The sequence below is a fragment of the Pantherophis guttatus genome, chromosome 1 (assembly GCF_059756535.1).
Source record: "Pantherophis guttatus breed Tessera chromosome 1, ASM5975653v1, whole genome shotgun sequence".
Taxonomy (NCBI): domain Eukaryota; kingdom Metazoa; phylum Chordata; class Lepidosauria; order Squamata; family Colubridae; genus Pantherophis; species Pantherophis guttatus.
The window spans coordinates 152606650-152631884 of NC_142063.1; the positions used below are offsets into that span (position 1 = coordinate 152606650).

The following is a 25235-nucleotide window of genomic DNA, read 5'->3' on the forward strand; positions in this document are numbered from 1 at the left end:
TTTTCCAAAAATTTCTGAATGCAGAGACTGGATGATTCAAAACTAGCTCTGTCCTTCAGTAATGCAATCAGGAACAAGGATTTTGGCTCCTTGTTTACTCTGTTGGCCAACTGCCTGCACTTCACCTGAGATGTAGTAACTGCTTGGTGCCCATTTTGTGCTAGCGATCAAACACTGGGAATTTGCACAACTTACACTGTATGTCTGCTAATACTGGAAGTAGAATTCCAAATTTCTGTTTAAACAAAGTTATGTTTCAGTGGAAATAACTAAAAAAATACCACATTACATTTTTCTGTTATTGGCTGTGCTGAGATCTTTTGCTTTAATCTCTGCATGCTTTGTTGAATGTCTAAAATGAAACAATTGTGATAAATCAACTGCAGAAAAAAAAAGTTAACAAACATAATAAACATTTAGTAAAGTTGATATAAACATAAAATATTAGAGGTTTTTCTGATTATTTTGAATCTTCCCTCTATCCACAAACTGTTTTTAGATAACTATGGAATTATGGTGGCATAACAATTAAGAAAATAAAGTAAAGACTTGCAAGTTTCTACTTAAATTTATTTCTTTAATATATTCTATTAGAGAAGTGGTACTTTATTAGAGTACTCTATTTTTTAATCTCTTTCTATCATCAGTACTATGGAAATAGTAGCAACAGGAACATACATTACAACAAACACAAAAAGCTATATCTTTTGAAGGTTTTGTTATTATATATTGATACACAGGAAACACAATAAAGTTTAAAGAGTCATTATAAATATTGTATTTGTGCTTCAGATTAGAAAAAATGTAAGAACACTTGATGAGTTTTTTATTAGGCTTACAAATTAGCTTGAAAAAAATGACTAGTTTATTACTTGTGGGTTCAAAAAGCAAACTTGTGTTCCCTTCCTTCTTTCTGCCTTAAGTGAATAGTTAATTCCATGCATATCCTAAATTATCAGTGTTTCAACATTACAACTGTCCAATGCTTGATCTTATACTATGCATATATCATTTGCTACAATCTAAAACAAGAGCAGCACCATTAAAAGAAAAGTAAAACTATTAAATAAAAAAATAACTAAATTAAAACGACGTGCTTTCAAAGTAAAGAAATGAGAACATTTACCAAAGGAATTTCTTGTATGGTTTAGGAGCAATTCTGGAAAAGCCATTCCCATATACCCAGTCAGCAAGCCTTTCCAAGATAGGTGTTTTCAGAGGGATTAGTCCTGGGATTAGTCATCTTAAATTTTGAGAAGTCTATGATAAATGTTAAGACCATTTCTTAGGACTTCTGCACAGCTGCATTAATGAGTGTTATTCTAGTCTCTGAATTGGCAAAAAATATGCTAGCATAATTTGGATTTCCTGGAGCTGAGTTCTAATTTGCTTTAGTTCTTACATTTTTAATGCATGACAGTTTAAGGGCAGCAATTGGTAGATTCTTTTGGCTTTATTTTCCCTTCTCACTCAGTGGGAGCAGCTGGTGGCAAAAACTGCTAACAATTGCTTTCCTTAAAATGCAGTGAGTTGATCATGGACAAATGCCTGGATTGGTGCATTAGTTGCTTTTCAAGTTGGCTAGATCAGGAGTGGGCAAATGTGCCTCTTTTACAACCTATGGACTTCAACTCCCAGAATTCCTGAGACAGCCAAGCTGGCTCACAAATTTTGGGAGTTGAAGTCCACAGATTGTAAAAGGGCCACAATTGCCCACCCCTGGGCTAGGTGATAGGTTACCAATGCAGAGATGCTTTGGCTGCTTTTTAACATATCTTCTGGAAAACAAATAGACCGAAAATAACCAGTTGATAGACAGGTGGTATAGAGGAGAGTATAGAACAGAGTGTGAAAAATCTTTTATAGCTTAATCTCAGCTTACCCTCTATGCCAGGGTCCCCAACTTCCAGTCCATGGGCCATGGCACGGCATGCCACAAACAAGCGAAACCCCATCTGTGGGATGCAGGCTGAAACCTGCATGTGAAACCACACCCTTTCCTGTCTGCGGAAAAACCTCTCTCCATGAAACTGGTCTCTGGTGGCCAAAAATTTTGGGGGTGCTACTCTATGCCACCAATCTGTCAAGTGGACTACCTTTGGAAATAGGTCTGCTGTTCTGATAGATAGGTTTATCATCTTTAGTTCCCAAAGCCTCTGACCCCCTGCTACCAGAATTAGGAAAGAGACATATTATATCATCTGTAGGTCAAGTCTTGTATTGGGAGAAGATAGAAAACACTACTTTAAAAATAGAACAAGGGTAAAATTTAGAGTCGCCTGTAAAACAGTAAACCGCAAACACAGTTAGAATATCTTCTTTGTACCATGGCTAGCGGGTGGTTAGAAACAGCCTTTAGATTAAGATGAGATTAGTATATGTTTCAAACAGAGGATTATTTTAAATACAGCACTGTATTCTATAAACTTGGTCACACAGCTACAGTACCATGCAACTGGAAAGGTAGCCTGAGAGGGCTTTTCACAAAAATACAAAAGAAAAAAATAATTTGCCTATGTTGCTGAGCTAAATTAGTATCTTACATAAACGGCAATAATGAATAATATTTTTTTTAAAATCATGGAAAATACGTAATAAGCAATATGGGCTGCAACTAGTATTCAGGGGAAAATAGTTCCGATTATATGGTCAGGAGGAAACTGATTTGCAATCCAAACAATGGGCCATTTTTAATATTTCTAGTTCTTATTATTCAGAAAGAAAATACAATGTAATTCTTGTTATTCAGAAAGTAAATACTGTGTGTGTATGTGTGTGTGTGTGTGTGTTTCTCTCTTTAGCCAGGTTCCTCCTACGTAAACCAAGATTTTTATGCAGCCCTAGTTCAGTGAAATCACAATCCACTAGTTTCTAGGCTTTTTTTTTTCTTTAGGCAGCCAGCAAGCACTCTGCTGCCCAGCAGTCTCCTTAGTCTCCCAATGGGCAGCAGAGTGCTTGCTGGCTTCCTGAAGAAAAAAAAAAAGCCTAGAAACTAGTGGATTGTGATTTCACTGAACTAGGGCTGATTAAAAATCTTGGTTTACATGAGAGGAACCTGACTAAAGAGAGAAACACACATAAGAAAAGAAAACACACACACACACACACACACACACACACACACACACACACACATATTAAGAATTGTTTTTGATTTCTATTTAATTTATTCCTTTCATCTATTTTGGTTCCTTTCCCCTTTGAAACCATACTCCAAATATCTGAATTTGCCTTGCTGAGTAGTATATGAGGGAGCCATTCTTTCTTGAATTTAGTTAAATTTCTTTTGAACCTACTGTATACCTGTTCTTTTGCCATTGCTTTATATGCTACAGGTTTGGTTTTCCCAATCTGATATCATTAGCATCTTATCTCTTTTCCAATGTGAAAAGATTTGTCCTTGCAGCCATCAAAAGAATGGTCCATTAATATTGTTTTCTTTTTTTTAAATGCACAGATAAATTTGAAGATAACCTGCGATGCAAATACTTCTTGAGACCCAAACGAGTGGAGCTCTGTTTTGGCATTCATCATTATGCCGGAAAGGTAACACTTATATAACTTGCACTAAATTAAAAATGTAATAAATGTCCTTAAATATCCCTTCAACGACTTTTGGATTTTTCTTCCCTACTTAATCCTTTTAATGAGTTTACATTTTAAAATTTAAACACTGTTTTACAACCCATGGTATTTGATGGCCCGTGATGGCCAATAGAACTGAGTTGGAAGGTACAAGGAACTTCAGGTGTTCCCAACCATTTGGCAAGGCATTGATGCTAATTCTTAATTTAAAATATGGCGGTACATCTATAGATGAAGTCTATGGTGTTGCTGGTCCTTTCCCACCTTATCTGTTTCCTGGAATTGTAACTGTTCCTGTCACTGCCAATTTCATGAAGTGCCTTGTTTCTTTAAGGCTGAAGACCACAATCTTCTCAGTAGAGAAGTCAAAGCATCTCCTGCTTAGTTCCTTACTTTATGGTTGCCAGGGTTTACAAGGAACAGAGTATTTTTTGAGGATACTTTTGAAAAGTTCAGTTATCAGAGAACTTTGAACCGGTCTATACTGGAGGATCTCTGTGTCTGGTAGGTCATACAGATATAGGGCTTTCTGCAAAATCAGCAGTGGTTGCAATACTTAGAATTCAGGAGAAAAACAAGAAGCAAAACGAGATGGAGAGCAGAGAAGTTTAACTTTTCTTGTATAGCAAGTTGTACTGAAATTGCTGATGAGGGAAAATGTTCCTTTGGGTGAGTGAGGACGCAGCAAGCCAGGCAGTGAGTGACAACAGCTCTTTATTGTAGGGTGAGAACCGAGCAACTGACCTAGGGAAACAGCTCCCTTTATATACCTTGCAGCTGTGGTGGTCAGCCAATCAGCTGAGGGTCAGTTAATTCAAACTTCCCGCCAAACAAACCTATTTACGTAACAGAAAATAGTTGTGAGTGTATGCATATGAAAATAAGTAGACATAAATATGACTAAGCACTACACAAAGCCTTAGAGGGAAAAGTTCCCCATCTTTACTTAAAGTACTACAGGTGACAGAATCTTATAAGAGCCTGCTTTACATTTACCTCCCACATTGTATAGGTTCAGTATGATGCTTATGGCTTCCTTGAGAAGAACAGAGACACCCTTCCTGCTGACATAATGGTGGTATTAAGAACTTCAGAGAACAAACTTCTTCAGCAGCTTTTTTCAAGCCCATTGACCAAAACAGGTACAGTACATCTGAAGTCTGTTAAAAATTAAGGGCTTTCTACTGACTAAATACTCTGCATTTAGAAACCAACCCTGGTGGCACAGTGATTAAAGTATTGCAGGCAGACTCTGCCCACAGCCTGGAGTTCAATCCTGACAGGGCTCAAGGTTGACTTGGTCTTCCATCTTTCCGATATCTGTAAAATGGGGACCCAGATTCTTAGGGGCAATATGCTGACGTTGTAAATCGCTCAGAGAGTGTTGTAAAGCATTATGGGGCATATATAAGTCTAAGTGCTGTTGCTATTTTATAATGCTCTTTTAAAAATTGCTTATTATTAATTTCTTTCATCCATATTTTCTAAGGAGAGGAATATGAGAAGAAGCATTAATGTGTGCTCTGTATGTCTTTCTTAATGGCTTATTAAGCATGTATTTTATGATCATTTTTAAACCACAGGTACAGAATTTATGATTATAAATGCATTCACTGAAAAAAGTCTTATAGTGACAAAGTAAATGCAGCTTTTAAAATGAAACTAAGAACAAAAAAAAACCTGCAAGAGAAATTAAGAGAGAAAACTATGTCTATGGTTTATCAATCCTAGTGATGACAAACCTATGACATGTGTCAAAGTGATATGCCACAGTGTTTTGGCTGACGCACCAGGGCTTACCAAAGCCCAACAACCACTATTCCCAAAGGCACACCTGTTCCCACACAATTTTTGAAGGCTTATAAGGCCATGCAAGAATGAGGTATGTCTTGTGCAGCTTCTGCAGCCTCCAAAAATCATACAAAAATATGTGTTTTTCTGAGGCTGCAGAGACCACAAAAGAACATTCTCCAAAGCCATTCAAGAGCAAAGGCCTTGTGTGACCCAGAGCAGCCTTGGGTAGGACACAGGGCCTGTCAACAGAAAAAAAGCACCGCCTGAAGGTAAGTGGCAGATCCTGGGGACTCCTGAGTTGCAGGGGTAATCATGCCAATACCCAAGGCTTGTGTGGCTTGTGGTACAGTACAAAGTGGCTTTTTTGAGTGGCAGCAGTGGTCCAGCCCTTTACTTCAGGCTAGCCTCAGTGCTGCCACCAACTCCCATTATTCAGAGTGGCCTAAATGGAGGGGTATGAACAAGAATGTCATATCTCTCTCTCCCTCTCCCTCCTCTCCCCCTCTCTCCCTCCCTCCCCCTATCTACATCTATCTATCTATCTATCTATCTATCTATCTATCTATCTATCTATCTATCTATCTAATTTGACGAGGGCACTGCTCAACTCCAGCCAACTCTTGATAAAAAATATGCTTCCTTTACTTTAGACCTGTTAAAGTATCCAGAAAAAAACCAAATATGAGACAGTAGAAATCAGTGATAAAGTATCAAAACATTTATTTCTGTCAAGGGCAGTAAGAACTCCTCTACTTCTACAGAAAAAAGAAACAAATCTTTAACCAATTCCTGAAGTTTGTAGATGGCCTTCAAGACTTCTTCACAGGAATCATATAATAGTAATTTACCATTTTGTTCTCGTTAATGAATTTACTTCATTTTATTTTGTTCTTAATAATTTGATGGTGAAATTAATTTCAGAAGACACCGAACTTGTCATTAATATACTCTGTGTGTGTGTGTGTGTGTGTGTGTGTGTGTGGTGTGTGTGTGTGTGTGTGTGTGTGTGTGTGTGTGTGTGTAATACTTCAGAGGACAGGACCATAAAAGAGAAGATCACTGGAGCAAGAAAATAACTTTCTCTGATCTGTGCCATTTGGGATATTCTTAAGGTTTACATTAATGCTCCTGTGATAAAATTAGAAAAGAAATCATTAAATCTATTTCACAAAGACATCAAAATTAATTTTTAATTAAGATATTTGTGCTCATTAAGATAATTGTATTCATTAAGATAGTTGTGTTCATTGACGGTGCTGATCAGTGCCCTGGATAATTTTCAGGGCTAAGCTTAGAAAAGGATGGTCTGGTGGTAATTTCTACATGTAAAATTGCTGAGATTTCTTAGTGATGCATATTAAACTATTGTTTCAAACCAGTTAATGTTTGGTAAGAGACAGTATAGTTGTGATTGTTAACAAATTGTGAATAGATGCCATAAGGACTACATTCAAATAATAATTCATGCCATCATAAAACTCAGCTTAGGATCTTCTGTAGGTTCCTTAAAGATGTGCTATTGCCCTTGGACTTCCTTTCTTCCTATTGTGTGCCAAACCACCAATACTCCATGTCACCATCATGTTAAGATTCATCTTCATTTTAGTGGCCTTCATGCAGCTTTTTACATCATGCAGATATTGATCCATTACCTGCCCTGCCTCACCTGACTAACAACTAACAACATGAATAGAATACCCAATCCCAACTTCTCTTCCAATATTCTAATTATCTCACAACCATTCCATATACATTTTAAAGAATAAGGGTGATTTAATAGACCCCTGTAGGACATCACAGCCCAGCAACAGGTCAAGTGTGACTATATAAAGAGGACGGGAAACCATGCCTCCTAGTCCAGCCAGCCCCAATTTAGCAGTGTATCATGGTGGAAGGATTCAAATGTTATCCAGAAAGATCAATAGAGTTGTACTCTCCATCTTTTCTCTAGAGTCCAGTAGGAGAAGGGCGGTATAAAAATCTAATACAATACAATACAATACAATACAATACAATACAATACAATACAATACAATACAATACAATACAATACAATAATAAAATAAAATAAAATAAAATAAAATAAAATAAAATAAAATAAAATAAAATAAAATAAAATAAAATAAAATAAAATAAAATAAAATAAAATAAAATAAAATAAAATAAATAGAGTAGGTCACACATCAGGATGATAAAGGTAGTTCCAGTACTGATTTTTGGCCTGAAACTACCTGGAATATGTTCAGATGTGGACTGAAACAGGTTGAGGTCGGTTGTAACTGCTGTTTATAAGTTTTCTGAAGCCCATGATTAGCCCAAAGGACTTGAGGTACTTGCACTGGGAAGCAGAATATTCATAGTTCCTTTATATAAAGCAGATTTATTGTAGAAAAGCTGCAGAAAAAAAATAGAATCTCACAGTGCAAACGAGTTCCAACTACCGCAATTACATCATTGCATATAACTGCAGAAATGTGAACTATACATAGTGTGACTAAACTAGCTAAGTTTCAGAAACCTGAAATACAGATACTGATATAAATGAAACCTCTGAGTCTTGTTTTCTGTTTGTTTTCTTTGTTAAATGTTAGCTTTAGACCAAGGGTGAAATTTGACCGGATAGGTCGAATCGATGAACCGTTAGGGACGATTTGAATCAGTTCGCGGAACTGGTAAAAATCACCCCTGATTGGCCCTGCCCTCGCTTGCTCGCTCACTTGCCCGGTCGCCAGTCATCTCTTCCGGCTGCTGCAGCCCGTCCCTTTAAGGTAGTCCTTGGGAGGGAGGGGGCCGGGGGGGACCATAAAGGGAGCAGCAGCTCCACTGTGAATGGAGTGAGAAAAGTTCGGCTTCTCTCTGCCACAGCATTCACTATGAGCCCTTCTCGTGCTCATACACACATTTTTTCCTACTGGGTTCTGTAGGTGTGACTTGGTGGTGGTGGGGGTCATGTGACTGAGTGGGAGTGGGCGTGAGTGACATCGAGTTGGCCATGCCCACTCAGTCACAGGAACCCCCCCAAGCCACGCCCACAGAACTGGTAAGGAAAAAAATTGAATATCACCACTGCTATAGACTCAAAGCAGGGGTGAAATGCTCCCAGTTTGAACCAGATCACCCAATCCGGTAGCAATGGCAGCGGGTGGTTCGGAGAACTGGTAGCAAAAATCCCTGTGCCCCCTCCCCACCATGCCCAGCTGAGCCGCACGCTCATCAGAGGCTTTTTTTTTTTACTTTTAAAAGCATTTTTTCTACAACCTCTTCAACGAAAAAATGTTTTTAAAAGTAAAAAAAAAAAGCCTCTGATGATTGCGCGGCTCAGCTGGGATCGTCAGAGGCTTTTCAAAGCATTTTTTTCTGCAACCTCTTGGCCAAAGAGGTGGTAAAAAAAATGCTTTGAAAAGTCTCTGACGATCCCAGCTGAGTTGCCTGATCTTCAGAGAGGCATTTTTTAAAAAGCCTCTCTGACGATCAGGCAACTCAGCTGGGATCGTCAGAGAGGCTTTTTAAAAAGTCCCTCTCTGATGATCAGGCAATTCAGCTGGGATCGTCAGAGAGGCATTTTTTAAAAAGCATTTTTTAAAAAGCCTCTCTGACGATCCCAGCTGAGTTGCCTGATCATCAGAGAGGTTTTTCAAAGCATTTTTCTCTGGAACCTCTTGGCCGAAGAGGTGGTAAAAAAAATGCTTTGAAAAATCTCTGACGATCCCAGCTGAGTTGCCTGATCGGCAGAGGCTTTTCAAAGCATTAGAAAAAATGCTTTGAAAAGTTAAAAAAAAAAGTTGGTCATGCCCACCCAGTCATATTACCCCCCACCAAGCCACGCCCACAGAACCGGTAGTAACAAATTTTACATTTCACCCCTACTCAAAGGTATTACAGTAGCATGTGGTCACGCATTTCTGTTGCATTACTATCCTCTTTAGACTATTGATTTTTGGTCTGCCTAATTTGAATACAATCCTCTTATCTCTAAAGAGCTAAAAGTTTAACATGTATGGGGGGGGGACAGAATAAATATAGCTTCTCAGTTTGAGAATATTTAGGCTGTACAGTATTAAAATATATGATGAATATTCAAACAGTAACATGAAGGCAGGGAATCTTACAAGTGACCTTTTAGAAATCAACTTGCCCCTTTCTCCAGATTACAAAAAGAATATCTAGCCCAGCATTTTGATTGCCTGAGTTAGATACATTAAAGGGCTCCTTCTCACAGCCACATTAAAGCTCATTCTTCCGGTCTAAGTTGGCAGAGAAATATGATAGTGCAAACTGCTCTTCCTGGACTGCTGTGTCCTATTCACCCTCAGTGATGAGACCAGGGACTGGTGTTGTCCTTATTTATTTAGCTGTCCTTACAAATTTGATGTGGGACTAATTAGAAAAAAAATTTGGTGAATTTTCCCATCTTTATTTCCCCTCTCATTGCATATTACTTGATGATAGGAGAAATGTTTACCTGTTGCTGTCCCTAATAAAAGGTTGGGCTGTTGCTGGAGCTGTACTGTGCTGTTCTCTAAGTGGTTTAGAGAGTTAGTATATTGCCCCCAACAATCTGGGTCCTCATTTTACCGACCTCGGAAGGATGTAAGGCTGAGTGAATCTTGAGCCAGTCAGAATCAAACTCCTGGAATGAGCAGTGAGTTAACCTGCAGTACTGCATTCTAACCACTGTGCCACCAAAGCTCTTAAGGATTTAGCCAGCTGCTAAAAGATGATACCAAGTCTATTGTTCTGTAGACCTGACTTCCTGGGGAAACAAAAATGGAGACTCTGGCATTGCCAGGAAGGCCCCGCCATTATCGTGTACATCTGTCAGTGCAGCTGATCTATAGGTAGGCAGAGGCTTCCTGGCTAAGGTCGCCCAGTGATCAATGGGTTGATTGGAGCTTTCCAATAAACTGAGAAAAGCTCCCCACTTTACTGTCCAATCTTTCACATGGCAGCAGAGGCTGCCAGTGCTAGAAGCATGAAAAGTGGTGTCAGGGGCTCTTAAGTCACTGTGGGAGAACAGGAGAGATTCTCCTTTATCACAAATAGCCCTAGCTGTTCAGCGATGCCTGTCAGAACTCTTTCACTATAGGCAAGACTGGAAACAGGCTCTGTGATCTCTGATTAAGATTTATTATGAGCCACGGTGGCACAGTGGTTAGAATGCAGAATTGCAGGCTACTTCTGCTGACTGCCGGCTGCCAGATGTTTGGCAGATTGAATCTCACCAGGCTCAAAGTTGATTCAGACTTCCATCCTTCCAAGATGGGTAAAAGGAGGAGATTGTTAAGGGCAATAGGCTGACTCTGTAAACTGCTTAGAGAGGGCTGTAAAGCACTGTAAAGCAGTATATGTCTAAGTGCTATTGCTATTAAAAAAAAATTATTTAAGTTGAGAGCATAAGAAGTCTAGCCAGAACTTTTATTTTCAAATGTAAGACATATTTCAAAATTCATTTCTACCTGTTTTTCTCACACTTTCTGTTGAGGGAAATGAAGTCTGTAGCTTCTGAGAAGGTGAGCTGGCCTGCACCTGGATAATGTTTACACAACAGCTACCAGTTTCCTTATCAGTGCGGGAATCTATTTTCACATTGCCCAGAGGCCTCTGAAATAATTTTCACTGGAATTCAATATTCTTACAGGAAGACAAGAAGTAGAGTTTGACTTAGGTAGACAAAATATTTTATTACATTTAAAGATCACCTGAGTTATAACGAAGAGCAGCTTAAACAAAAGCTAAGAAATATATTTTCCAGGGTTTAAATCCTGAACTTCTTTCTGCTGCTTTCCTGTAATGGATTGCTTGCTCCAAAATGTCTCCACCTACCATAGCATCTCCTACTTAACTTTTCAAGTTAGCTGAAGGAGCTATGACTCTTTGGCCACTAGAAGTCTGATCTCACAGATAAGCCCTGTGCAATCAGAGAGCCAATGAACAGGGGTCAGTTCTCATCTTCTGCGTTTCTAAATACCTCGGCTTGCGAATCAGCTGTCAACACTGGGTAGGATAGGAGGAGAAGCAAAGAGAAATGGATCTTTATTTGCTAAATTCTTTTGCCTAATGAATTTTAAATTGTTTTAAATTGGAATTTTAATTTTATATTGTCTTTTAATGAGGAACTGTGCATCATTACTGTTGTGAGCCGCCCAGAGATAGGGCGGCATATAAATTGCATTATAAATAAATAAATAAATAAATAAATCTCCAATCCCACATAACTGAATTGTGTGATCAGAAGAGAGCAGGTACAAAGGATAATTCACTTTGAAAGAGCCTGAAGCAGAGTAGCACTGGAAAACAATGCTCAAGAACTAGAGGCAGTGGTGAAATCCAATTTTTTTTTTTACTACCGGTTCTGTGGGCGTGGCTTGGTGGGTGTGGTGTGGCTTGGGGGGCGTAGCAGGGGAAAGATACTGCAAAATCTCCATTCTCACTCCACTCCTGGGGCCAGCCAGAGGTGGTATTTGCCGTTCTCTGAACTGCTCAAAATTTCCGCTACCAGTTCTCCAGAACCTGTCAGAACCTGCTGGATTTCACCCCTGACTAGAGGTGAGATGCCTACAGAAACTCAGAGAAGCTAGTAAGAGGTGGGTAAATCCTGGCCTCTGCCCACATCACCTTCAGCATTGTCCACAAAATGGCATAGATCATGACCGATGGAAGACATGTGAAATAGAGAACATTACATGTAAATTGGAAAAGCTAAAGACAGATTTAAGTTTCTTCTGTGTTGGGCTGGGATGAGACAAAGGCGGTGACATGCAACAATGCCCTTCACAAATGGCTATCAGGACATCTTCAGGTTGCAGTTAGCGGGATGTGAGAATGAGTCTTAAGCATGTGCTTGTTGAGGGGGTGGGAGCTGGGTGAGTGAATAAAAGAACTAGAGAGAAAGATGTAGATGTCTTCCTCTGTGACAAACTTAGCTAGAAATTTATAAATGTGCCCAAAAAAATTCTATTAAAAGCCACAGTCTGATTAGTATAGATTGTTCCAGGGATTGGTTCAAACAAGGTCTACTTCATTCACAGAATTTTATAACAGATCTAGGAAATTACCTTCCATTATAGAATAGAATAGAATAGAATAGAATAGAATAGAATAGAATAGAATAGAATAGAATAGAATAGAATAGAATAGAAGGGACCTTGAAGGTCTTCTAGTCCAGCTCCCTGCTCAAGCAGGAGAACCTATACCGTTTCAGATAAGTGACTGTCTAGACTCTTCTTAAAAACCTCCAGTGATGGAGCACCCACAATTTCTGAAGGCAAGCTGTTCCACTGGTAATTGTCCTCACTGTTAGGAAGTTTCTCTTTAATTCCAGGTTGCTTCACTCTTTGATTAGTTTCCAACCATTGTTTCTTGTCCTGCCCTCTGGTGCTTTGGACCATATATTTGACCCCCTCTTCTTTGTGGTAGCCCCTCAAGTACTGGAATACTGCTATCATGTTACCCCTATTTCTTCTTTTCTTTAGACTAGCCAAATCCCAATCCTGCAACTGTTCTTCATATATTTTAAGGCTCCAGGCTTTTGATCATCTTAGTTGCTCTTCTCTGAACGGAAGAGCATTTGTTATCCACCTATCTTCTATCATAACTTCTGTTATTGAATAGCAGTTATGTTCTGGAACAGAGCTGCATTATGTTTCCAGTGCAAGATATTTTAGTTATAACTGCTTAGATATAGAAACGCAATTGCCCATTTCAGACAAATGAGGTCATTCTGACCCCATAATGAATCATCAAAGAATTCTCTGGCAGGTTTTGACTAGACAGAACACCTCAAACCCCAAATTTTGAAGCACAATTCACAAACACACTGTGCATATTTAGCCTATCTGGATAAGTATATCTATTTCAGGTATATTTGAAATTTTATTATTTAGAAATTTTAAAAGAATGTTCTAAGATTAAGGGAAGCCTGAAAATGTTTCTTAATACATTTATTAAATTTGCAGATAATTGTAGTGATTCATATGCAGATTATATGAAGACCAAAGTAGCTATCAGTTAATTTAATTTCTGAATGGGGAATGTTGCTTTAATTTAAGTTTATTACAATAAACTGGGATTATATTATATTTTATAGTTTTGGCATTAACAAATCATAGTCTAGTCAAAGCAACATTTCCTGAACATTATTGCAGTACAATCTGAATTCATTTTTAATTCACATATCTTTCCCCAGGCTATATAAAATGATCTTGGGGGAATAGTCAAGCCAGTGTTTGATGCCAATGCACATAATACTAAACCATGGTTTGGCAATATATCTGAACCAGAGCATTTTTGTTTACCATTCTTCTGGGGTGGGGGGTGGGGATACATTATGTTATATGACTGGCTGGTTCTCTCTAATCCCAAATTAGTTTATGGATATTGTTGTTCATGGTGATGTTAGAAATTATTCAATGATTTTCTTTTTCTTTTGGCTGACTGCTATGGCTGTTGAAATATAAAGCTATTGCAGATGGCTGTGTACTAGCCAGGAAGTAAACAGAGAATTTGAAAAGGACTTGCTTGAGAATTGAGGTACAGGAAGTCCTCGACTTAACAAATGTTCATTTAGTGACTGTTCAAAGTTACAATGGCACTGAAAAAAAAATGATTTGTGACCATTTTTACACTTACAATTGTTGCATCATCTCCATGGTCATGTGATCAAAATTCAGCCACTTGGCAACTGACTCATATTTATGACCGTAAGGGTGTCCGGGAGTCATGTGAATACCTTATGCAAGCTTTTGACAAGCAAAGCCAATGGGGAAACCACTTAACAACTATGCTACCAACTTAACAACTGCACTGATTCACTTAACAAATATGGCAAGACAGGTTGTATAATGGGGCAAAATTCAGTTAACAACTGTCTCACTTAGAAACAAAAAAATTGGGCTCAATTGTGGTCATAGTTGAGAACTACCTAAGAATATTCTACCTTGAATTATAATTCCCAGACTACAAAGGAGAACAAAACCAAAGGAAGTATATATGGAGATGCTTTGAACTGTGCCATTTAGATTTCTTTTTCATCTTTCATAACTCTTACCTTTAATTTCTTTTGCTCATAAGTTCTTCATCTTTTTCTGCAATGTTATGTTGTTTACCCCCAAAGCAAATAACACAATAGAAATATATGTAATCCCCTCTTTTCCTAGTCAGCTACAGATTTCCATATTAGAAGTGCTTCCAAATGAAAGAAATTATCATAAAATAATTATTTTCACTCGCGTTATTTGATAAACATCTATGATTTTATGGAGGATTTTTCTCCTTCCCCTCTGTTTAAAGTCTGATAAAAATCTTACATATTAAAAAGAATCTGTGCAGATTGACTTCTACATAAACCTAACTAATTTCTAAGGGCTTTCTTTCAGTCCCTGGGCTGTAACTAGTGAGAAGCCATGTATTTTCTCTTCAGAAGTTTTGGGCTGTTTTCCCCTGGCACCTCCAAATGAGATTAGAAAAGATTTCTGAAACCTTAGACAATTGTTGCCCATTATTGCAGAATAAGCCACACTAAACTAGCAGGATTGGTACCAAGATTTGATATAAGGCAAATGGTCATAAAGCAAAATCCTTTTGTATTTATATCCAGAATCTGTAATAGCCTAGCAAAAGATATATATCCTGTTACATAAGTCAAATGTTTTAATTAGTTGCCTTTTCTTGAGAGTGCAATTGCTATTGATGATTATGCCTCTTTTATCTTATTGTACATAGTTTTAGATCTTTTTCACTGTTTGATTCAGTGGTGGGTTGCCCCCGGTTCGCACCGGTTCTATAGAACCAGTAGTAAAACCGGTGGGAGGCTCCGCCCACCGATCCCGACGTCATCAGAACGCTTCTGTGCATGCCCATTTATGAACCTTTACTACCGGTTGCGAACCGGTAGTAAAGGTAAGTAGAACCCATCCCTGGTTTGATTGTTAATAACAATTGTTTTAATACGATAGGCTTACAGAGTTGGGGGTTGTTATTCAACCTTCTGCCTAATTTAAGGTCTGAAATGAGAAGGCACATTCTTGGGCTTTCAGAGTAATCAGCTTTGAAAGTAGATCTCTTATATCGAAACTGTCCAATTCTGTACGACAGAAAAACCTACTTTGTTATATCACAAGTACAGGAGTTTGTGGTGGAATGTAGGAAAGGGTTTGCAAATGTTCCACAAGATGGTGCTATTTACAGAGCAAAGAAAGTGACTTTGAAAGTGACCGTTGTTAAACATCCTAAATATTACTCAAATTGTATTTTTAAAACACTTTTCCACTCAGTGTGGGAAGAAAAAAAAATGTATTTGCTTATTGGAATATATTCTACAGAGCAATTCTATAGAAATCAAACCAAATAATGAGTGCAATGCACCTTCTTCCTAAATGCAATTCTGCATTAAGAACTGCAAAACAAAATTGAAACAATGATGAACAAGACTGAAATATTAAAAAAATGTTTTCCTTATGGAAGATCCTACTAAACTCTTACATAACTCTAAATTTTATCAGTTCCAGAACATTTCTGAGATAATCTTTGTATTTAAAAACATTTTACAGTCAGAAGGCAATTGGCTGGTCTCAGTTATTGATGGTCATTTCATTATTTTATGGAGTCATTCTTGCTCTTTTGAGCTTAGTTCTGATCTTGGTTTTTGGTTCAACAAAGCTCAGAGAGCACCAAGGACTCTATGTCACAACCCAGAGCTACATATATTCCCTTTTATTGGAATCACTGTGCGTTATCTTTGATTTTTTTCCCCCCCTGGAAAAATGTGGTTATTCCCTGCAAGATATATGGCTATATATAATATATATGGGAAAACATGAAGTAGCACAGTCCAGAATATATTCAGAATAGAAGTAACAATACTATCTGCAGATGATCAGTTAACTGACAGCTTTTCCATGATAAGTGAGATGCTAATAGGTTCTTCTGATTTAAGGGCTCTTTTTTTTTTTTTTTTAAAAACAAATTATCATAGAAGAAAATAAAGAAGATGAAAATACCATGTGTAGTTGTCTGCCTTACTTTAGCCCCTACTATGTTGCATTTGACTCTGGATGTTGGATCATGAGAGAGCAAAACCATGATATGTATAACTCTATTTAGTTCAGTATATTTCCCCCATGAAAAATAAAGAAAGATTAGTTCTTTTTATCTATGTTTCCCAGAATTAGAACTTAGAGATATCCTGCATCTAATAGTAAGGGGGAATTTATAATTATCACAACTTATTAACATTGAAAGCTTAATCTTCTTTTCTTCTGCTATATAAATATGTATTGCTGTACTTTTTTCTTACCTGGACCTCTGTTTCAGGTTCATTTGATGATCCTCTTAGATTGCAGACTATGAAACCTGGGAAGTTATTTCAGGAGCTATTGGCTAATACAAGCTTCCCCTCTAAAATGGAGAAAACATCCTCTTCCTCTCCCCCTTCCATCCACTGAGGCTGCTTTCTTCAAACATTGGTCAAAGCAAAACCTGATATGTTGGAAGTGACCAGGTTTATATTTCTGTATCTGCTAACCTCCTGGATCTCCAACATAACCTGAAACAGGAACGCAAGAATTGATGTACCATGGTACATGGAGCAACATGGAGTACCATGGAGGATAAATATTGCACCCTCACATTAACTCCTGATAATATTCAACTCAAATAAAGAGTTTTATCATACTTCACAAATGACTTCATGAGGTCTTTTCACAAATTCAGGATTGGTTTGTACAATCACGCAGTGCAGTTTGTCCACACACGGCCTTGTCTAAATGTTTCACCTTGCAACCATCTTCAACCCTGACCCAAAGTTATGGAAATTACAGTCAAAACATCTGGATATATCCAAAGTCAGGACATCAGACTTTCACTTGGATCCACTCAGATGTTTTGACTGTAATGGTTGTACAATGTGAACAACATCTCTCCATGTTTTCTCTTCAAAACAGCAAACTCTTTCAAAATTGATGGCTGCTTTGAAGAATTGCAGTAGGGTTATTTGTGTAGATATTTGTGCTCCCATTCACTCCAAAGCACATTTTCTGTTTTATTTCAAAACATCTCACAACTGCATTAATCAGTCATCTGAAACCCAATAAAAAGGCTCTCATCAGTCTAATAAGTGTCATATATTAGAGAGAGTTTTAAATTTTCCATTGTAAGAATTTAGATATGAGTTTAAGTTTGCCAATCTACATCTTGAAAGGTGAATTCAGATTGAACTCTCAATCGGAGTTGAATTACATATGTTCCCATCCTTTATTTCTGAAAAACTCTTTCAACAACTTTTGATTGTGTCATCTACAGAGTGCAAATGCTGAATGTTTACAGAAACATTAATGATATCCCATCCCAAACAGACACACAATTTCTCCCGGAGTTATCTTGCAGATATTAAACAGCAGTAAGAGTTATGCAACCTGCAGCACAAGAGAGAGAGTCCAACTTTTTATCCATTGAGAGGTCCCAAAGGACCAGGAAAGGTAGATTCTTCCATCCAAGTCCTAATAAACATCCATTAAGGTGACCAGTGGCATTTTCTTTTCATCCTTGGACCTCAGCTCTGATTAAATAATCCAATTATCTAGTCTATTTTTTTCTAGGCCATACCATAACAGAAGTCCCAATGACTTCTCAACAGCCCTCTCTAAAAAGGAAAAGTTGGGGACCAGACAGAAGTTGTCTAATATGAAAGATTTACATAAAGTGCCTTAAGAAAAGGCACAGCATAGTCTCCCTTAAGACCTTCTCATTTAATTAGGTATTGATCACTTTCCTAATCTAGTCAGTTATTCCTTTCCTGTCCTGTGAAAGACCCAGGAGAAGCATGGGACTGCTCTTCAAATTGCAGAAAACATATTAGAAAGCATCTTATTCATTTTTTCTAAGGCCACAGGCCAAAATAACCCCCCCAGATTGCATTTCAAGTCATTGCTCCAATCAACACTTTAGATTCCACGCATGAAGAATCAGGACTCTGAGTAACTTTTTCAGCAGAATGCTAAGTGACAATCTGCCACTTTATTGGACAAGTCCAATAAAGGCAGAGAAATACTGACATAATTCTTATTGTCATAGTGTGAGCATAAAAACTGTTATTCTTGCTCAGTCAGATTTACTCTTTCTTCACTAATGCCCTAAGCATATCTTCTGTTTAATATCCTAGAGCTTCTTGATTCACCAAGAAGATTCTAGATTGACACAGAGAGAGAGAGAGGTAGGAGCAATTGCATAAAATGTTCTGATTTGCTTCCAATTTCCAGGATCCATCCAAGAGTTTGACAGAACTCTCTGGATGATTGCTGGAACAATCTTCAAGCACCACTGGGATCCATCCAGATTCATAAAGCATATAGACTATCTTAATTAGCTTCCCATCCTCCCATTGTCTTAGATGTCAACAATTCCAATCCGCAAAATAACATGATCTGAAAATGGAAAGGAATTATGAGTCATTTCAATCATCATATTCAGATTACACATCAGCTTCTCTAAGGTAAAAACAAGATATTGAACATGCCCATTTATTAATTTATTTTTCACCTTTATGAACTTCCCATCTCTCTCAGGGAGGGACTTTGGGTGGTGTGTAACAAAATATAATAATATATGCAAATTAATAACTGTGGAAAATTTCCTAGAATCCAACACTGGATTATAGTGATTGAAATTTCCCAGCTCAATAATCAAGATTTCCAACATCAGGTGGAAATAATGACAAGGAGTTTGGACAGAAATCCAGACAGGCAGCAGGGCGGGTAGGATACAAGTAGGAGCCTCAGGTTTTCCCTATAGCCCAATTTCATACACCGCTATCTCAAGAGAAGATTCCTGGGAATTTACGAGGGTAGTTTTCAACATAATTGCCCTCCCCTTTCCTGAACTTTTATGTTGTGGCTGCTCCAAGACTCAAAACTCAGAAAAGTAAATCTCCAAGAAGGAAACAGCTCTGTCCTTACCACTATTAAATTGTGGATTAATGCAATCTTATTAGACCTTGTGAGCGACTATATTGGGTGGAAGCTTTTAAAAACAATAAAAGGAGAAAAAAATAAATCCATTTTCCCTTTTCCTCCTATGATGTGGAAATTCCAGGAGGATTTCACAGGGGAGTGTATTTCTATTTGTTCTCTTCAACTCATTCCACCAACTTTCATATATTAAAGGAGAGCTAATAATTTGACACAGCATTAGATAAAAGATATGGTTGGAGAGGAGGGAAATCTTCTGGTTTGGTAGCTCTTCTGAGAGCACTTGTTCTGAAGGTTGGGATAAAAATAGCAGAGAGAAACAAGGAAATGAGAGCAACGATGCTCCAAACAGAATTAAAATAAGATTTAGTTGAGAAATTTCTGCTGCATATGTTTTCTTCATCTTCAGCAAAGGCCTCTTGATTAAATATATGCCTATTGGTAGTAGTTTTTAGACTCCCTACGCACAGTCACTCATGCCCTCGTTACTTCCCGCCTGAACTACTGTAATGCTGTCTACATGGGGCTCCCCTTGAAGAGCACCCGGAGGCTCCAACTGGTTCAGAATGCGGCCGCGTGGGTGATATTCCGCGCGGGAGCGACATGGTGCTCCCATGTAACACCTCTCCTGCGTGAGCTGCACTGGCTCCCGGTGGTCTTCCGGGTGCGATTCAAGGTGTTTGTTACTATCTTCAGAGCACTCCATGGCTTAGGACCTGGGTACTTATGAGATAGCCTTCTGCTACTGATAGCCTCCCACTGGCCAGTATGTTCCCACAGAGAGGTGGGGTCCTTGGGGTGCCGTCGGTCAAACTATGTCGACTGGCGACTCCCAGGGGGAGATCCTTCTGTGTGGGGGCACCTGCCCTCTGGAACGAATTACCCCAGGATTTGCGGATGATCCCTGACCTATGCACCTTTCGTCGTGCCCTCAAGACGCTGTTGTTTCAACAAGCTGGGCTGGCCTGAATACCAAGATCAATTTTAAGTTATATGGGTGTCTTTGTCTTAATTGAAATGGGCCAAATTATTTAATTCCTTTTAAATTGTTTTCAATTTTATATGTGTTCGTTTTTACTTTTGGCTGTGCACCGCCCTGAGTCCTTCGGGAGAAGGGCGGTATAAAAAATTAAATCAATCAATCAATCAATCAATCAATCAATCAATCCTGCCACTTGCAAAGAAAAAACCCTTCTCAACATGAAATCAAGGATGCTAAAATATATCTTTAATAATCTATTTTATGGTTAAATCATCACTTGGCACTAACCACAGCAAAATTATATCCTGGCAACATTTTTCCCCCTGCCCTGTGCCCATGACATTGCCTTCATCTTGTCCCTAGCTCACAGAGGATCTTAAATTATCATTAGTTGTATCAGTGTTAAAATAATATCTTTCCCATTATTTTGACACTATTCAAGGGCAGTCTCAAGATGTATGGAATCTGCTAGGCTCTGTTACCAATTACCTTGAAAGGGGCTGGCAGTGGCTGTTAGCAGAAGCAATAGAGGCAGGATAGGGATCAGCAAACCAGACAGCAAATTTCATTCCTGTCATCCAGGGTGCTTCATAGCTAGTTGATAAATTAAACTGGAATCTAGTCAGTCTTAATCCAATAATCTACTGACATACTATATTGTCTTTCTCTGTGTGTCTCTGCAGAAGAGTTCCTAGGGTTTTTTTCCCAAATAAACAGTTACCGATTTGGAGTGTTCCTTTTTATAAGGTTTTTGCTTACGTTGCTACTTTGGAATCTGGATGGTTGTGACTCAGTAATTGGGATTGCATAACCTGTGAGGCAGAGGTGAAATCCAGCAGGTTCTAACAGGTTCTGGAGAACCGGTAGCGGAAATTTTGAGTAGTTCGGAGAACCGGCAAATACCACCTCTGGCTGGCCTCAGAGTGGGGTGGGAATGGAGATTTTGCAATATCCTTTCCCTGCCATGCTCACCAAGCCATGCCCACAGAACTGGTAGGGGAAAAAATTGAATTTCACCCCTGCTGTGAGGCTAAAATATGATGTGAAATTAACCAATATGGTTACTTCATGGTTCACCATTTTTTGTGAATCCAATCAGCATGTTATGAATCACCACCCAGAGTTGATATTGTCCAATGACATATATAAATTAAATCTATCTATCTATCTATCTATCTATCTATCTATCTATCTATCTATCTATCTATCTTCGTCTTTCTACCAATAGCATCTATCTAGCATTGCTGAGCAAGAAAAGTATTTTTTGTTCTCTGATCTCTCCCATTAGCCTACTTATTTTTGTTTGTTTCATCAGCCCAGATTAGGATGGGAAACATTCAGTTGATTAAAATCCTTAGTTATGCACCAAAGGGCTACATTGCAAAAATCTGGATAACTACTAGGTGGCAGCAAAGAAATCCAGAAATGTTCTATTTATATTAGAAATATAAGAAACTAGTCCAATAGATAAAATATTTTAGTACTGTTTCAAAGTACTAAAATGTGGTCCTGTATACATTCACTAGAAACAGAAAAGAGAGCCCAAAAGAACTCTTAAGGAGTAGAGTTTAAGAAAAAAATATAGATTCATACTGCATGGCTGAAATGTATGTTAAATTAATAAATATACAACCTGTATGTCATCGGGCCATGTTTTCAGAAATATTTCCTTAGCTAAACAGAAAAGCAGAATTACCACAGGTGGAAGGGAGAAAAAACCCAGTGGGAGTGGGAACGAATTTTGATTTCCTTCTGGCTTCTCCATTGAGTTTTCCTGTGGGAAGTTGGCAGAAAGCATCAGAAATATTCTTTCCTCCCTCTTCCTTCCCTTCCCTCTCCTTCCCTCCCCTTCTTAGAAAGTAGTTAACTGACTGTTGCAGGGTGGGGAGCAAGAGATTACATGACTGGCTGGGAACTGTCCCAGAACATTGAAAAAGACGATTATGTGACTACAGCAGCAGTCTAGCAGCTCAGCTGCAGCCAATAGCAATGAAGCAGAACCCAAACCTTCTTCCAAATTTCATTCTCTTGGAAGTCATGGGTCTTGAATTTTGGACACATTCTGTAAGTTAACCACATTTGAGGTTATCTTTATTCAAAAATTGTTGCCATATAACACACTGTTCTGCCCAGTTGAAGGTTATGATGAGAGTTTTAGTAGAAGGCATTATTTGGTGCGAATCATTGCTAAACATTATTTCTTCTGTAAAATTTGTCTTAGGAAATCAAACTGATTACTGATGATAGGGAAATTGAATGGTACTGTGCTTCCCAAAATCCAGCATCCTGTTGTGTATCAGTTTGTTTTGAGAACATCAATTTCTTATTGGGAAATAAGGCATTACTTTGGTCTAAGCATCCTTTAAATAATGTGATTAGGAGACACTACAACATCTTTATGGAGAAAATTGGTGCATTGTTAATGCTATGGAGGCTTTTTATATTTATAGAAGATTAATGTTTCAAAATACACTATTTGTGGCTATTATAAGAGCATGTTAACAATTAAAAATGTAAAGATTGGGATTCATGTCACTGGACTGTGGGGTTGAAAAAAATTTGACACAGACATTTAAAGTGTACCTTTAAAGGAGAGCCAAAAGGAAAACCTTGTTAGCAGTGGTAAGAAACTCAAGGGGGTTGTATAATACAGGAATATTGGTATTGGTATATAATGGTCCTTTTTGTTTCCTGCCCAGCAAATCAAATAATTATTATTTCCCCATTAAATTTTGCAATTCATTATTGTCAATGCAAATTAATTTATTCTCCATCTACATTGTGTCATATACAGATATGCAAGGAAATCTGCTAGCAAATTTCACAAAGAAAAATAATTCTGTGGAGGAGCAAAAGGATTTTCTGCCCATTTTTTTAAAAAATTTGCCAGATCATGAATTATGAATATTATGAACAACTGTTGTTCTGGTATATTAATTTGTTTATGTTCATGCTAGCTCTCGTTGTATTTTCAATAGTTTTTTAATGTGTCTTTTCTACATAATATTTTTAGGTAATATTCTTTATGTTAATTAAACCTGGCTTCCTAGAAAATGAGTTGTATATATAGAATTATAGAGAGAGACATATAAGCTTTTAAAATTATTACTTCTTTCCAGTTATACAGTATCAGCTATAGTTTAGAAATAAAAATAGCTTCATGGAATTAACACAAGTTCTGCAAAAGCAGTTGGGGGGAAAAATGAACTTGTTGCAAATAAGGCACTTTTAAAGTGTTAATCTGAAAAGAAGTGTTAACGCTTTATTTACTTTATTTACATTTAAATTAAAATAGAAACTTATTTATGTGTTATATTTCTGAAAGGTGTGTGGCACATCTGCAGTGGCCTATTGTTTATTCATGCTGTAAATCCTTTGAAATGTGTTAAAATGCTTCCCACTCATTATAAAAATCCTGCCACCCATGGATTAGGACTTTGATGTCACCAATCCTGCTTCAAAGGGTTCTTTCAATGCTATTAATCACAGTTTAGCCTCTGAAGATATGTAGCCAGAGAAAACATTTGGACATCTTGTGCTCCTCTCACTACTTAAAACTTTGAAATGTATCTGGAATGTTTTGCACATGCTTAGGCCACATCACTTCCTTCCTTCCTCTCAAAGCTTTTATTTTTAAAATCTCTCTCTCTCTCTCTCTCTCTCTTTTTTAAATCTGCAAAAACAGTTTTAAGGAATAGCCTTAAAATGTTCACAGCAAACACTTTTCCAGCCAGTCAACAAGTCCCCTATAGTCAATAAAACAATAATTCTTCACGTAATTATAACTTTATATACATTCTTCTTTATTCTTTATCGCTCTAATTATTTTTCAAACAATCGTAACTATATATAATATAAAAATTAACATTTTAGTATATGGTGTAATCAGTGGTGGGATTCAATATTTTTAACAACCGGTTCTGTGGGCATGGCTTAGTTGGGGTGTGTGGCTTGGTGGTCATGTGACTGGGTGGGCGTGGCTAGCTGGTCATGTGACTGGGTGGGCGTGGCTATGTGCATAGGGACTACTCAGAGGGCTGAAAAAAGTCATTTCTGACTGGTCCTCGCACTTATGACCATCCTCACATTTATGCCCATTGCGGCATTCTTAACAACCGTGTCAGTCATTTCACCACTACTTCTCTTCACCATGGTGACAAGATAGGGCGTAAAATGTAAAATGTGAGGACAGTCGTAAGTTCAAGGACTGGTCAAAAGTGTGAGGACTGGTCAAAAATAACTTTTTCAGCCCTCTGACTAGTCCATATGCACATAGGGACTATTCAGAGGGCTGAAAAAAGTCATTTCTGACTGGTCCTCACATTTTTGACCGGTCCTCGCACTTATGACCTTCCTCACATTTATGCCCGTTGCGGCATTCTTAACAACTGTGTCAGTCATTTCACCACTACTTGTCTTCACCACAGTAACAAGATAGGGTGCAAAACATAAAATGTGTGTACAGTCGTAAGTGCGAGGACTGGTCAAAAGTACGAGGACCGGTCAAAAATAACTTTTTCAGCCCTCTGAGTAATCCATATGCACAAAAGGATACAGCAATAGAGAGGGATGAAGGAAGGAGAAGAGAGATGGAAGAAGAAGGAGAGACAGGGAAGGAAGAGAAGGGAGGAAGGGAAGGGAAATTAGAGTAAGAGTGAGGGTAAGAGAGGGAGGAAGAGAGGAGGAGAAGAAGAGGGGGAAAGAGAAAGTAAGAAAGAAAGAAAAGAGAGAGGTGGTAGGTTTGAGGAGAAAGATTGCTGTACAGTAAAAAAGATGAAATGGAAGAAAGGCAACCCCAAACAAATATAAAGATATTAAGATAAAGAATGAATTGTTAAACTTTAAAGAATAAAAGAGAATAAATATGAATAAATAGCAGTAATTAGAAACACACATACAAACATACAATGTAT

General features: G+C 38.0%; 1 protein-coding gene across 1 annotated transcript in view; it reads left to right on the top strand.

The window, feature by feature from the left end:
• The window catches only part of MYO3B (myosin IIIB), a 252059-nt gene that overhangs the window by 109235 nt on the left and 117589 nt on the right, over window positions 1-25235 (top strand). The window contains exons 20-21 of the mRNA XM_087882018.1: window positions 3458-3546; window positions 4598-4727. Coding sequence (XP_087738144.1) covers window positions 3458-3546; window positions 4598-4727 — 219 coding nt within the window. The remainder of the gene's footprint in view (window positions 1-3457; window positions 3547-4597; window positions 4728-25235) is intronic.